Source organism: Sander lucioperca, chromosome 9 (genome assembly GCF_008315115.2).
Source record: "Sander lucioperca isolate FBNREF2018 chromosome 9, SLUC_FBN_1.2, whole genome shotgun sequence".
NCBI classification, from domain to species: domain Eukaryota; kingdom Metazoa; phylum Chordata; class Actinopteri; order Perciformes; family Percidae; genus Sander; species Sander lucioperca.
The window spans coordinates 40,621,465-40,634,589 of NC_050181.1; the positions used below are offsets into that span (position 1 = coordinate 40,621,465).

At 40.7% G+C, this 13,125-nt stretch overlaps 1 protein-coding gene and 1 long non-coding RNA gene across 4 annotated transcripts; one reads left to right on the plus strand and one right to left on the minus strand.

The window, feature by feature from the left end:
• Positions 1-1,294: 1,294 nt before the first annotated feature.
• Positions 1,295-2,299, minus strand: LOC118495958. The gene is made up of 2 exons (XR_004898420.1): positions 2,055-2,299; positions 1,295-1,578 (listed from the first exon to the last, which is right to left on the minus strand). It is a non-coding gene; the product is annotated as an uncharacterized LOC118495958 (long non-coding RNA).
• On the plus strand, positions 1,549-12,029 carry plcd1b (phospholipase C, delta 1b). 3 transcript variants are annotated; one of them, XM_031306802.2, is made up of 16 exons: positions 1,549-1,723; positions 3,171-3,377; positions 3,733-3,891; positions 4,670-4,898; positions 5,061-5,190; positions 5,403-5,631; positions 7,336-7,537; positions 8,356-8,500; positions 8,591-8,743; positions 8,886-9,029; positions 9,142-9,301; positions 9,870-9,986; positions 10,111-10,289; positions 10,427-10,559; positions 10,961-11,110; positions 11,318-12,029. In XM_031306802.2, exons 2-16 carry the CDS (start codon positions 3,287-3,289, stop codon positions 11,407-11,409), a joined length of 2,313 nt encoding a protein of 770 aa, XP_031162662.1. In that variant the 5' UTR covers positions 1,549-1,723; positions 3,171-3,286; the 3' UTR covers positions 11,410-12,029. The 3 variants fall into 3 exon arrangements, with proteins under 3 accessions (XP_031162662.1, XP_031162663.1, XP_031162664.1); XM_031306803.2 differs by having other exon boundaries at positions 9,145-9,301; XM_031306804.2 differs by lacking the exon at positions 3,171-3,377 and having other exon boundaries at positions 1,570-1,723.
• The last annotated feature ends 1,096 nt before the right edge of the window (positions 12,030-13,125 follow it).

The following is a 13,125-nucleotide window of genomic DNA, read 5'->3' on the forward strand; positions in this document are numbered from 1 at the left end:
ACAGTGGCGAGGAAGAACTTCCTTTTAGGAAGAAACCTCGACAGACCCAGGCTCTTGGTAGGCGGTGTCTGACGGTGCCGGTTGGGGATGTGATGAACAGTGGCAATAATAGTCACAATAAAGATAATGGAACAGTGACTACAAATGGTAGTCGTAGTAGTTCATGTCATAGCAGGGCACTGCAGGGCGTTACAGGATGTAGCGTGGCACAGCAGGGCATGGTTGGACGTAGCAGGATGCAGCAGGGTTCAGCAGGACGCAGCAGAACATTGGACTCAGTGATTTTTTACAAATTCACATATAGCCATGCAGCTGGCCAGGGGATGGCTAATGGTTGAGTTTTTTTGTTGTTGTTGTTGCTTTGAGCAAATTAAGTGGCTAAAAGAAATAGACAAGAAATGTTCAAAACATCTGACCAGAGAAAGTAAATAAGTAACTTCCTCCTGTCTCACCAGGAATTTTAAGAAATGGCTCACTTGGAGCAGAGAAGCTCCCAGATGAAGATGTGTAAGTAGGCTATATGAAAATTGAAACCAATATTTAAAAAAAAATGCATGTTTTTTTTTTTCTGGGGAAAATGTAAAAAGTTAATAAAAAACGTATGTTATGCATAGTTATTTTCTAATGCATTTGAGAAAATTACCCACTTGTTCTGTTCTTAAACATGCATCCAGAGCCATGATACAAATCTAAAGACAATGCTGCACTTGGTTTTCCTGCGTGTTTCCATGGACCTCGTGGGTTTTTGGAAGTGGTCGGCCCTTGCCAGGAAGCTCTTCCCCTGATGCTGCATTAAAGCCCTGTCATCCTGATGCTGACAGTGCGCTGAGGGTAAGCCAGGCCTGAAAGGGAAGTGCTGAGAGCCACAAGAGCCCCAACACCCCAGTGATTGCAGTGCTATTATCCTGCCAAGGCTAAGCGGCACATGAAAAGGAAAGCAAAACAACTTCATCTGTCCCATTCAGTGTAACCAAAATGCTCCAACTCACTGTCAACTATGTGGCCGGGCAGAGAGCCAACTCTGCTACTCAGCTTTCTTGATATGTTTACCTTGTGTTCAAATAAGGAACATGTGTTTGCAAAAGCTGCTTTAGAAAAAGTCAAATACAGACATGAAGCAATTTGAAATACCCACACTGTATAAATATTGCTTATAACATTAAAGCCTCAAGATTACAGTATATTGAGGCTTATGGTGCTCAGGTAAAGGTCCCCTGACTGTTTATTTGCATCCAGGTGAGGACTTGGCCCTGGAAGTGTTTTATAAAGAAGCATGGATTCAAGTTTTTTTTAATTTTATTTTGGCTGCAGGTGCTAGACCAACTAATGTGGCATGCTTTAAATGCTGTCTGTAAGTCATTGTGCTATGTTGCAGTCCCATGCCTGGTGGCAAAAGATGGTGTCAAGTTGTAAGCTACTGTTGTGACATCAGCAGTGCTGCCAGCCTTGTCAAACCGGTGTTGGGAGTCTATAGGAGTGTTGGCTCCATTCACACTGCCAGAAGAAACCCACCTGTGTCGCCGCCTCTGGGTGTTGTTCTAGCTCGGCCCAACAATCCCAGAGCCAAAGTTTTCGTACCTAATTGCGCACATGGAATGCAGGAGCAACTTCAGATGAAACGGCACATCAAGTGAAAGCAGGAAAAACAAGAATTTACTGCGTGAAAAAAGAAGATACAATTCAGAAAGGATGGCAACGAATGGGATCGAAACGGAAAACAACGGTAGGACAGATTTTTTTGAGTAGGCCTAATTGTGCAAATTAAAGTGTGTTCTGCATTGTTTTTTGTTCCAGGACTTTCCAACATTGACTAATTCTAGGCTATGCTGTAAGTAAATTGGAGTGGCTTCTACTAATTGTTCTTACATTTTAGGCTAATTGTTGCAATCAAACGTTTTCTTACTAACTGTAAATTATACTGTATCGAACGAAATGTATTCGCGTAAGATCACCTGTAGGCCTAGATTCTTTTAAGGATCGTTAAGACTTTGACAAAAGGTGTGGCTTGTTTACCTTGCTGCAAACAGAAACGTTAAACAAACACAGCGAACAACCTCTAGTAACCAGAGAAGAACAAACCCCTACTTCAAACACTGTTAGCGAGATGCACTAAATAGGCCCATATTTCTCTCCTCGCAGCATTCAACGTACTTGTTGACCTGTTTTTCAGCACATTCTACGCTTTTAAGAGTATATAGCCCCGTCCTGAACTGTTAAATCACAGCGCTTGGTAGTAGGCCTACCGCGATGTCACCACTAGATGGAGTCCGTGACTCAACAAATAGGCTACAATACTAAATGCAGGCTACTGTATAACTTCATATCTTAGAGTAGCTAGCTAACTTATGCATTGTTAAAATGTAGTTGAAAAAAATTCCACACGTTATAAATTAATAAATATATATATTCACATAGCAACATTTTAAATGTTTGTTGTCGTTCTTTCTGGTAAACTTACTTCATGTCATGTAGCCAACTGTGATTCTGTAACTACCTAACGTTAGTTTATCAACTTTGCGACATTTGAGATAATTAGCTAGCAGCTAAAGTAAAGATAACTATCATGGAAAGTCTGTTTATTAGTTTCACTGCCTGGATATCATTTAATGCGGTAACTACAGGGTATCTGGGTGTCTTACAATTACAATATTGTTATTAATATATGACCATTGCACCGAACTGCCTTGCACTATTTGTATTTATATTTATACTTAAATCTTAAATCTCGTACTGTACTGATATTGCACCATTCCTCCCCTCTCTTCAATTGCTACTGTATATTTTTTGTAAACTTCTAGTGCAGAGTTATACCGTATACTTAACAGTATTTTATTTTTTTTTATATTTTTTACTGTCATTTCTGTTTTTTTATTCTTTAAGTGAGTGTTGTACTTGAGAGCAAAGATTAGCCGGAGTTAAATTCCTTGGTTTGTCTACGCAAACCTGGCCAATAAAGCTTCTGATTCTGATTCTGATTCAAACGGTGTCTTCAAATATGGTCTAATTACTGTTTTCAGAATTGGTCAGCTCGTTTCCCTAAATACCCTACGCAATTACTTGAATATACCAACATTTAGCACACACCGGACTTAAGTTTTGAACCACCTCCTGTTGCTGCCGTGCGTAACGTTACGTCGCTAGTCGTAGTAACGTCACGTGCTTGCTTTCAGCTGGAAAGAGAGATGAACAGTGAACTTTGAGTGGGTCTGGTACACGCCCTCCAACACACTGCTCGGTCCCAACGCCTTGTGAACAGTCTGGTAGCGTTTCAGCACCTCAGGGCACAATGAATTGCCTGGGAAGTCAGCCTAAACTCAACAGATCTAAGGAATATGCCAGAGACCAGGAGGTTATCCAAATAAACCAAGAGATCTTAGGTAAGCTGTACTGCAGTTATTTGAACTATCTAATTCAGCACACGAGACCCAAGTGTTGTCCTGGGTCAGACTACATGCTTGTCATAGATCTATGTGTAAATCTATAATACTTTGCATGGTAAAGGGCTTTAAATCAGCCAGCATTTGTTACTTGGGTTTTTGAATAGCCTGTTCACTTTTTTTTTCATGTAGTATTCTGATAAGATGCAGGTAAAGCAGGAGGCAAGAGAGCAGGGTTTAAGCTTAAGGTTTGAGACAACTGAAATGGTGTAAAATGGGCTTTAGCTTAGTAAGTTTGCAGGGAAAAAAAGTTGTTTATTTGTTGAATCTTACTCTCTGCTCCTTGATTTCACAGGTATGGAGGGCGATCCGGACCTGCAGTTCCTCCTGCAGGGGGGAGACCTCCTCAAGGTCCGCTCCTCGTCCTGGAAGAAGACCCGCTACTACAGACTCATGGAGGACTGCGAGACCATGTGGTACGAATCGAAGAAAACCTTCAAGACGAACCAGAAATGTGAGTGCTATTGTCCCAGCTTCCCACCTGATTGTGTGTGTGAGACTTGCCAGAAAAACTCTGGCAAGCATTTGTGTGGTGTTGTGGTGAACACACACTCCACACCTCTTCTGTACTTATGACTTAAAGTTATTAGGCTACCTAACAACATCCAACACATTCGGGTCTCCAGTGCTGATGCAAGTAAATCTAGTCTATTCTGAGATCAGATGGATTTTTTCTTCATGGATTATAAAAGTGAAGGACTAATCATAAAAAAATAAATAAATATAAGAGATTCTTTCTGTTTGAAAGTCCTGTGTATTATCATACGCAACTGGATTGCTCATGATAGGAGTGATGTGTTTTGTGGGTGTGATTATCAAGATAGTGATTTCTTTTATAGTGTATGGAGGAGTGGTTGAATAGCTCTGGTTGTGTAACATTGGATTACATCCCATAACGTTTCTCACATAGTCTCCTTTTCATAACTGCAGTATGGTGATGTCTTTATTTCTATCACCATGTGTGATGGCATGCAACCCTTAAAGGTGCATCCAGCAACTTTGCATATTAGTGGCTCAGTAAATTCAGTTCCCAGAAACCTGTAATGTGATGTCAGTGAATTGCAAACAGCAGGTTTACGTTTACCAAAACAAGGCTGCTCTGTGATGCCTGAAAACTGCCTTTTTTATTTTAGCACAACTAGACATATTGTATGAGTCCTATGACAGGAAATTCCTTTACTAAATGATACACTGGAAGTGTAAAACATTTGCATCATTTCTCCTGTCTTCAGTTTTACTCGATGACATCTCAGCAGTGCGAATTGGCCGTCAGTCAGAGGGCCTGAAGAAGTACACAGAGGAGCATGTGGAGTGTCGTTGCTTCTCTATTATGTTCAAGAGCTGCCGCAAGAACCTGGACCTCGTCGCCAGTTCAGAGGAGGAGGCCAAGCAGTGGACCAACAGCCTGCAGAAAATGATCTCCAACCTAAGCAACCTCAACAGCCAGCAGAAGACAGAGCAGTATCCTTCTCATGATGGTGAAGGTTAGACTGTGAACATGAATCATTTGTCTGTGCTTTAGGAACTCCTGCTGCACACGGTGCCCTTGTAATTCACAACCAATTAGAAAATGCAGACAGGAAGATGACGTTATATCTACTCCTTACATTACAAACTTTTCAGTTGGATCTTGAGCTGCCTGAATAAAGCAGACAAGAACAGGGATGATAAGCTGAACATATCAGAGCTCAAGAACTTCCTGCATCTGATCAACATCGAGATGGATGACGACTACACAGAGATGCTCTTCAAGGTGATACCCTCAAGAGTTTTTTTAATGATTCCTAAATATCCAAATCCTGAAGAGCTATAAATAGATGTACATGTATGATTTAAGGAAAAAAGATCATGTTAAAAGCCTGAAAAACAAATACCCCATACCCCTAATACTAATGAAATCACTTTTTAGTATACAGTTAAGTTAAGTGTGGACCAGCTTTCATATTCCATTTTTCTATCATACAGAAATGTGACACATCCAAATCTGGATACCTGGCTGGAGAGGAGATTGAACATTTCTATGACCTGTTGACCCATCGGGAGGAAATCGACGTGATCTATGGAGAGTACGCTAAAACGACGGGCTTTATGAGTCCTCAAAACCTGGTGGACTTCCTGATCAAAGAACAGAGAGAGAAAGCCACACTGGCTGATGCACACAACATCATCCAGAAGAATGAGCCAGATGAAAATGGTCAGTAACTTATTTGAAATACCGGGTTTTTGTTGCCCGGTGTGGTGGTGGAGCAGTGTTTCTCAATCAGCATCATTCCAGCACGGCTGGTTTTCTGTCTTTAGATCTAATCAGGGACTGATGCACTACTGGGGTGTCAAGTTAATGCTGCTAAGTAGCTATGGTTGATTTAATCCACATATCTGTAAAACAAAGAATCATGCAAAAGCACCACTTTAAATCTTGTGTTTACCAGAGATGTGCTTATAAGCTTCTTGGAAAAAGGTCATTCAGCATGAAAAAAAGCATGGAAAAATGACTAATCGACTAAAGACATCTTAGTCAACCAAGACCAAAACAACCGATTAGTTGACTAATCTACTAGGAGTGGGCAGTCCTAATACTCTAGCTACTTTATTTGAACAATGTCTTGCATTTTGCATTTGTATTTTAATTGTCATTAATGGATTACATTTACTGGGATGGTGAAGTGTTCTTGTCTTCCTCTATGTCTTTATAATATGACAGTCATACAAGCTGTAAAGCATCAATCTCATGTCTAAAAACTACAAAAATTAGCAGGAAGGGCGCCCAGATAGCTCAGTTGGTAGAACAGGCGCCCATATATAGAGGTTTACTCCTCGATGCAGCGGGCCCAGGTTCCATTCCGACCTGTGGCCCTTTGCTGCATGTCATTCTCCGTCTCTATCCCCTTTCATGTCTTCAGCTGTCTTGTCAAATAAAGGCTGAAAATGTCCAAGAAAATATCTTACTTTTTTTTTTTATCAGGAATCCTATTTTGATTAAAAGGGAAGCATTTGGCCAATGAGAGCCTGTGTTACACAGAAGAAAAAAATAAAGTAAACTAGTGCATTTACAGAAGATTTTATTAATGTGCTCTGCCCCTGTTTATATACTCCTCTGAGGATTAAATAAATAGTTTGACATGCAGAAAAATACGCTTATTCACTTTCTTGTCAAGAGTTAGATGAGAAGATTGATACCACTCTATCAATATGGAGCTAGATTCAGGAGGCAGTTACTTTAGCTTAGCTTAGCATAAAGACTGGAAACAGGGGAAACAGCTATCCTAACTGTTCAAAGTTAAAACAATAACCACAACTATACCTAAAGCCAAAAGTCTTGATTAATGTTTAATTTTCAGCTCTGGTGAATAGAGTTTGATGAAACCGAGGCATCGTTTAATGTGTGGAACAAAAATTCGAGTTTCACTGACGGGTAATATGATGCCACTCCAAAACAGCAAATGACGAAGTCCTCATGACAGATGTACAACATTTTCCAAGTCAAATATCATTCTGGGAAGCCAGCTAACCAGTTAGACAGGCCCTTTGATGGCAACTACAGCCTATCAAGATGAACATACAAGATGCATTTAAATTACATTCAATATCCAGTGATGACAGTCTATCATGTGGTTGGTGCTCTTAAGTAATGCACATGAGTGTTTTACACACATGCAGCTTAGGGCATTTTGTGTCAAGTTTATCCAGCCTATTTAATGCAAAGAGGTGCTGAACGTAACTCGTCTCAGTCTTTTCAGCAGGGATCTTTTATCTTGGATTTCAATAGGAAATGAGGACAGGGGAAATCAGATCCTCTTAAGGGAGACAGTGTATGCATTACTCACATACTTTGTCCTGGATAAATGATAAATGATCTCCCTGGTCACTGTTGTTCTGCTGTGTCCTTCTGTTCTTTCAGCCAAGGAGAAGAAGCTGCTGTCCAAAGATGGCTTCCTCATGTACATGCACCATCCAGATGCCTTGGTCCTCAATCCAGATCACAGAGAGGTGTACCAGGACATGAGCCAGCCCCTCAACCACTACTTCATCTCCTCCTCGCACAACACCTACCTCATGGAGGATCAGCTCCGTGGACCCAGCAGCACGGAGGCTTATGTCAAGTAACATCTTTCATCCATCCTGAGAGAGAGAGAGAGAGAGAGGAGAGGAGAGAGAGAGAGAGAGAGAGGAGAGGAGAGAGAGAGAGGAGAGATGGGAGAGGAGAGAGAGGAGAGAGAGAGAGAGAGAGGAGAGAGAGAGGAGGAGAGAGAGAGAGGAGAGAGAGAGAGAGAGAGAGAGAGAGAGAGAGAGAGAGAGAGAGAGAGAGAGAGAGATCTAATGTCCAGCAGAAATGAGAGAGAGAGACTGAGACTTTACGCACACATACTACAAAAATACAAAGAAAGATATCAATAGTGTGCCCTTACAGTAAAATTTGGTTATAGCATGTTTAAAGGAGCAGTGTGGAAAAAAATGCATAAAGGTGCAATGGTATCATAGTGTCAGAGCAAATTCTATATCTATTCAAGTACAACAGGCAACACAATATATCAAAAATAGAATAGTCATTACTTAACTATACAAAGACACTAGTAAAAAAACACTTGAAGAAAAGTTTAAGTTAAAGTTGAAAACTGTCCATAATGACAAAAAGACAGCGTGGTGTATTGACCACACAGGCAAGCTAGCAAAATGGGCAGATGGCTAATATAGCCAGTAAGGGAGTCAAACAGTGCCAATCAGTCCAGTCCAGGGTAGTTTACTTGTACATGTATAAAGGCACCCATTTAATTCAACTTTTGTATTTGACAGTGGGGATTATATGTGGCACTGTATATGTTTATCCAATAACCTGAATGCTTTGGGGTGTACTAACGACAACCCTCGGGCTGCTTTACACAGCCTATGTTTAAGTCACTAATAGTTGTGACTCTGTCAGGGCTCTGCTGAAGGGCTGCCGCTGTGTGGAGCTGGACTGCTGGGATGGATCAGATGATGAGCCAGAGATCTACCACGGCTACACACTTACCTCCAAGATCCTCTTCAAAGATGTCATCAAAGCCATAAAGGAGTACGCTTTCAAGGTGTGTTTAGTGTCCAAAAAATATCCATTAGCACTCTACGGAAGTTTCCTTGATCTGAGTTCTCTGTGTTTTCTGTCTGGTTGTCCTCAGGTGTCCGATTACCCAGTTATCCTCTCCTTGGAGAACAACTGTAGTGTGAAACAACAAGAAGTCATGGCCCAGCACATGAGCTCCATCCTGGGCAGTGCTCTCATCACTTCCCCCCTGGGGGATGGCATGCCCATAAACTTTCCATCTCCTGAGGTATTCACTCTTATCTATACTGTAGGGACATTTGATTTTAGTCCTTTTGATACCAGTCACTCAAAGCAGGGCTACTGTGTGTCTGTGTGTGTGTCTGTGTGTCTGTGTGTGTGTCTGTGTGTCTGTGTGTCTGTACCTCTAGGAGCTGAAGGGGAAGTTCCTGATCAAAGGGAAGAGGTTAAACAAACTGGAGGCCAGCTTTGCTCCTGAGGGGGAAGAAGATGATGACACGGACATGACAGAGGAGGAAGATGATGAGGATGAACATGAGGAAGAACAAAGAAAGGTGGGGTTCACGATCACATCAAGGGAGAGTAAATATATAATCTATGTTAACACATTTAAGCATTAGCCAACATTTCTTTTGTACTGACACTTAATTTCCATTTTATGCATAGAAGAAAAAGAAGCTGAAACTAGCGAAAGAGCTGTCCGACATGGTGGTCTACTGTAGGAGCGTCCCCTTCCACAGCTTTGAGGACGCAAGAGAAAACCAGAGCTTCTACGAGATATCGTCCTTCAAGGAGGGAAAGGCTATGAAGCTGGCAGAGGAGTCAGGTGAGGAAGACTTCAGGCTGGATTCACACAAGTGTTTTAATGTATAGATTTATCTTAAGAACTTACCAGTAAGGATATATTAAATATCACTTATTGGTGCTTCCAATTCCTGTGAATTTCTGTTATTGTCTTTTTGTTCAAAGGACTTTAAGTTTCATATCTTATGTTTGTATTTTTATACATTTTATTTATCAGAACTTTAATATATTTTGATGTTCGTCTGTTCTGTTGAGACAATAAAACAAACTATTATTTTTAAACTGCATTATCATATATTTTTTTAGTGAGGACTCATAAATAAGTACAAATAACTAATGTTAAGGAAATCTGTTTTTTTCTGGATTAAAAAAAATCGGAATATTGTTTTTTTTTAAATCATCAAATATTTGTATCAGTATCGGCCTTAAAAATCCTTTATCGGTCGGGCTCTAATTGTAGTTAATGATAGCACCTCTGTCAGAATAAAGTGCACATAATAAACAAAATGATGCACCCTTCTGTGTGATTAGAAACTAACCTTCAGCTCAGTAGATAACTTTGTTCTTCTGTCTCAACTTGTTCTCTGCAGCTAATTCCTACATCCGTCATAACGTGGACAAGCTGAGCCGCGTCTATCCAGCAGGCTCCAGGGCCGGCTCCTCCAACTACAACCCGGTGCCTCTGTGGAACGCTGGCTGCCAAATCGGTACATAAATACTGACGCAAGGAGGGAATTGAAAACGCTCACATGTACAGTCCAGTCTGACATTAATGGGAGATTGTCGCTTATTTTTAATTCATCATTGTCCCTGCATCATATTTCTTTTCAGTGGCCTTAAACTTCCAGACAACCTGCACAAACATGGATGTTAACCAGGGTAGATTCCTGGTTAACGGAAAGAGCGGTTACATCCTGAAACCGGCCTTCATGAGGGACATAGACACAGAGTTTGACCCCATCACCCTGACCCGAGGGGACTGGCTGAAGCCCAAGACGCTCCATGTCATGGTGAGTGTTTCGCTGTAATAACTCACACTGACATGCTCAGCATTCGCTGACGTATCCCTTTCAGAAGTATTCTACGGTTCAGATCTTGAAGGATCTTTTTTTTCTTCTCTCTGACATGTATCCCCACCTGTCATCAGGTTATATCTGCCCAGCAGCTCCCCAAAGTGAACCAGAAGGAATCTTCCATTGTGGACCCGCTGGTTAAAGTGGCGGTGTACGGAGTGGCGGCTGATAATGCTGAGAAAGAGACCAGCTATGTTGAAAACAATGGTACCTTTTTCTGTCAAACTCCACATACATGTGCTTTGTACTGATAGAACACGTCTCTACCAGTAGTAGCCTCAATAGACCAGAATGCAATGCAGACGCAACACACATAGCATTTTGAGTCAGTTGTAAGACTGATGCTTCTTGTTTACTGGGATAAAACTCCTGCTCTGCCTACCCTGTGTATCTGTCTTTAACGTGTAAAACCCACTGCTGCATACAGCTAATGTATTCAAGCCCTCTGGGGGTTGTTTCGAAATGCATTCTGGGAAATCATGGCAGCCTTTGAAACAGAAGTAGACGAGGCAGGTTAAAAAATCACCAATTAACTCCTGGAATGCATCAGAAATGAATGATGTGATACATCAAGTCACTGTTGGCGTATTTCCTCTTTCCTGTTGAAGGTTTTAACCCAGAATGGAATGAAACCTTCCAGTTTGATGTGTACGTGCCAGAGCTAGCACTGGTGCGCTTCACCGTTGAAGACTATGACTCCGTGTCTGACAATGAGTTTATTGGGCAGTACACACTTCCATTCAACAGTTTAAAAATGGGTAAGTTCCCCTCCCCCCCTACTGTTAACGCAAATGATGTAAAACCGCTGATAGTTCTTTGTTTTCACACTTCGTCAATGAACAGAGACAGGAACTATCACTTCTCCAGTCGAGCATAGAGAACTCGGTTCACACCCTGCAACAAAGAGCTCTTCATATTCTCCTTTTTCTGATCACTGACTACAGCCACTTTGTGCTCCCACACAGGATACAGACAAGTGCCTCTGCTCAATAGGAACGGAGACGTCCTCCCCTCAGCTGGACTCTTTGTACACATCATGGTCCTCGATGCTGAGTAAGACGTCACCGACTGGCATGTGCCTCTGAAGACACGAGGACCTCCATTACACAGCCGCATTTCAGCTGTTTTTAATTGTATTTATTTTATTTGCTCTATAGTTTTAGTTCATGATTAACTTATTTTCTTAATTCCAGTAGTTTGAGCAGCTATTCTTAAAGTCAGATAAAGACCACATTCTTGTACAGAAAAAAGAACTCCATCTGCAACTGGAAATGAGTTGTAGTGGGAGGAGGACATATGTACATACACACTAAGTTTGCTAGACTTTATAATGCCCCATATGAGTCCCATTACAGGGACTATTATACAAACTTTTAATTGGTTTGTATGAGTTCCACTAGTCTTATACCACGATCAGTTTGCGATGGCATTGGATTTTTTTTTTTAAGACAGCTTATGTCCCTCATTTTTGGTCAGTTAATGTATTGTCTATTTAAATCTTGTTATTTTAATGACCATTTCATGAATTCTGGAGAAACATAAGCCAACGTGAAAACTAATGTGCTTCGTCTTTATCAGTAATTAATTAGTCATCAAGTATGATTATTTTTCATGTGACATCATCACGACTACTTCTTTTTGTAAATCAAGATGAAGATGAAAAGTTTTAAACATGAACACCCATCTCGATGTTTTCTTTCCCAGCACTTTGAACTAAACTGTGTTTCACTTATCTGAAGGTTCCATGTGGATAAACTTTGCATCTGTTTTGGGTTGAGCCACTTCAGCCTTTTCACACAGTAAAACCATTAACCTAGTGAACTTTGGATGGACACACCTTTGGCACACAAAATGTCAAAAGGAAGTGACTGTCCCTTTTAGTATTATATACTGTAGTACAGTGCATTGTAGGCTGTATACCGTACAATGAACAAATTGTTAACAGTACTGACTGCTCAATAGATTTTGACTGGTTGCAGGTTCATATCAACAAAGAACAAGAATTACAATATCACAGGGAAAAAGGACAAGTTTGTGAGATGCAGGGTACAGTACTGTAAAAATAGGGGACAAGGAGGAGGAAGAACAAAATAAATTGCAAAGGAGAGTAGTAACTTTTGATCAATTCTGAGCTACTATGATAGAACATGGGTAGAAAACATAGTTTTCGTTCATCAAAAGACAATGACGGAAAAATATTAAATTTGTTTTGAGATTAAAAATGTACTTCTCCCTGAGAACTATGTTTTGAACTGTTTTCTATTTTTTGGTGTATTGTTTACTGACTGCTTGATAGTGTATATCATTTTGATTACTTTGTTTATGATTTGAGAGCAGTGTTTGATTTTGAACACAGGTAAAACTGTTTTGAGGCAAAAGTTTCATTTTGCGAGAGGAGTCAGGCTTACAGGTTTTGTAAATAGTGCTTGAAGATGAGGTTTTGTGTTTAATGTTTTCAGAAAATGGAGCAAGGTTTCAGAAATTGTGTTTTAGCAATTGAGAAAAACTGTAATACTGTGAAAAAAGTGCTCAATCCAGAGAGAAATGCATACAAAACTGTGCCTTTAAATGAGCCGCCAGGACCTCCGGTAGGTTGTGATGTAAAAAAAATAAAGTCCCGCTGCAGTGCATTACAGTCATTCCCCAGCTGCAATGATGGTGCAGAGACACAGAGCGCAGATAAGAAGACCTGGAAACGCTGACCAATCAGAGCAGACTGGGCTTTTTCAGGATCGGGTCTTAAAAGACAGGCGCTAAAACGAAGCGTAAAGAG

Coding starts and splice junctions, on each gene's coding strand:
- plcd1b (XM_031306802.2), top strand. CDS start 3,287: ATGAATTGCCTGGGAAGTCAGCCTAAACTCAACAGATCTAAGGAATAT. Junction 4,899..5,060: donor AGCCAGCAGAAGACAGAGCA/GTATCCTTCTCA, acceptor CAAACTTTTCAG/TTGGATCTTGAGCTGCCTGA. Junction 8,501..8,590: donor TAAAGGAGTACGCTTTCAAG/GTGTGTTTAGTG, acceptor GGTTGTCCTCAG/GTGTCCGATTACCCAGTTAT.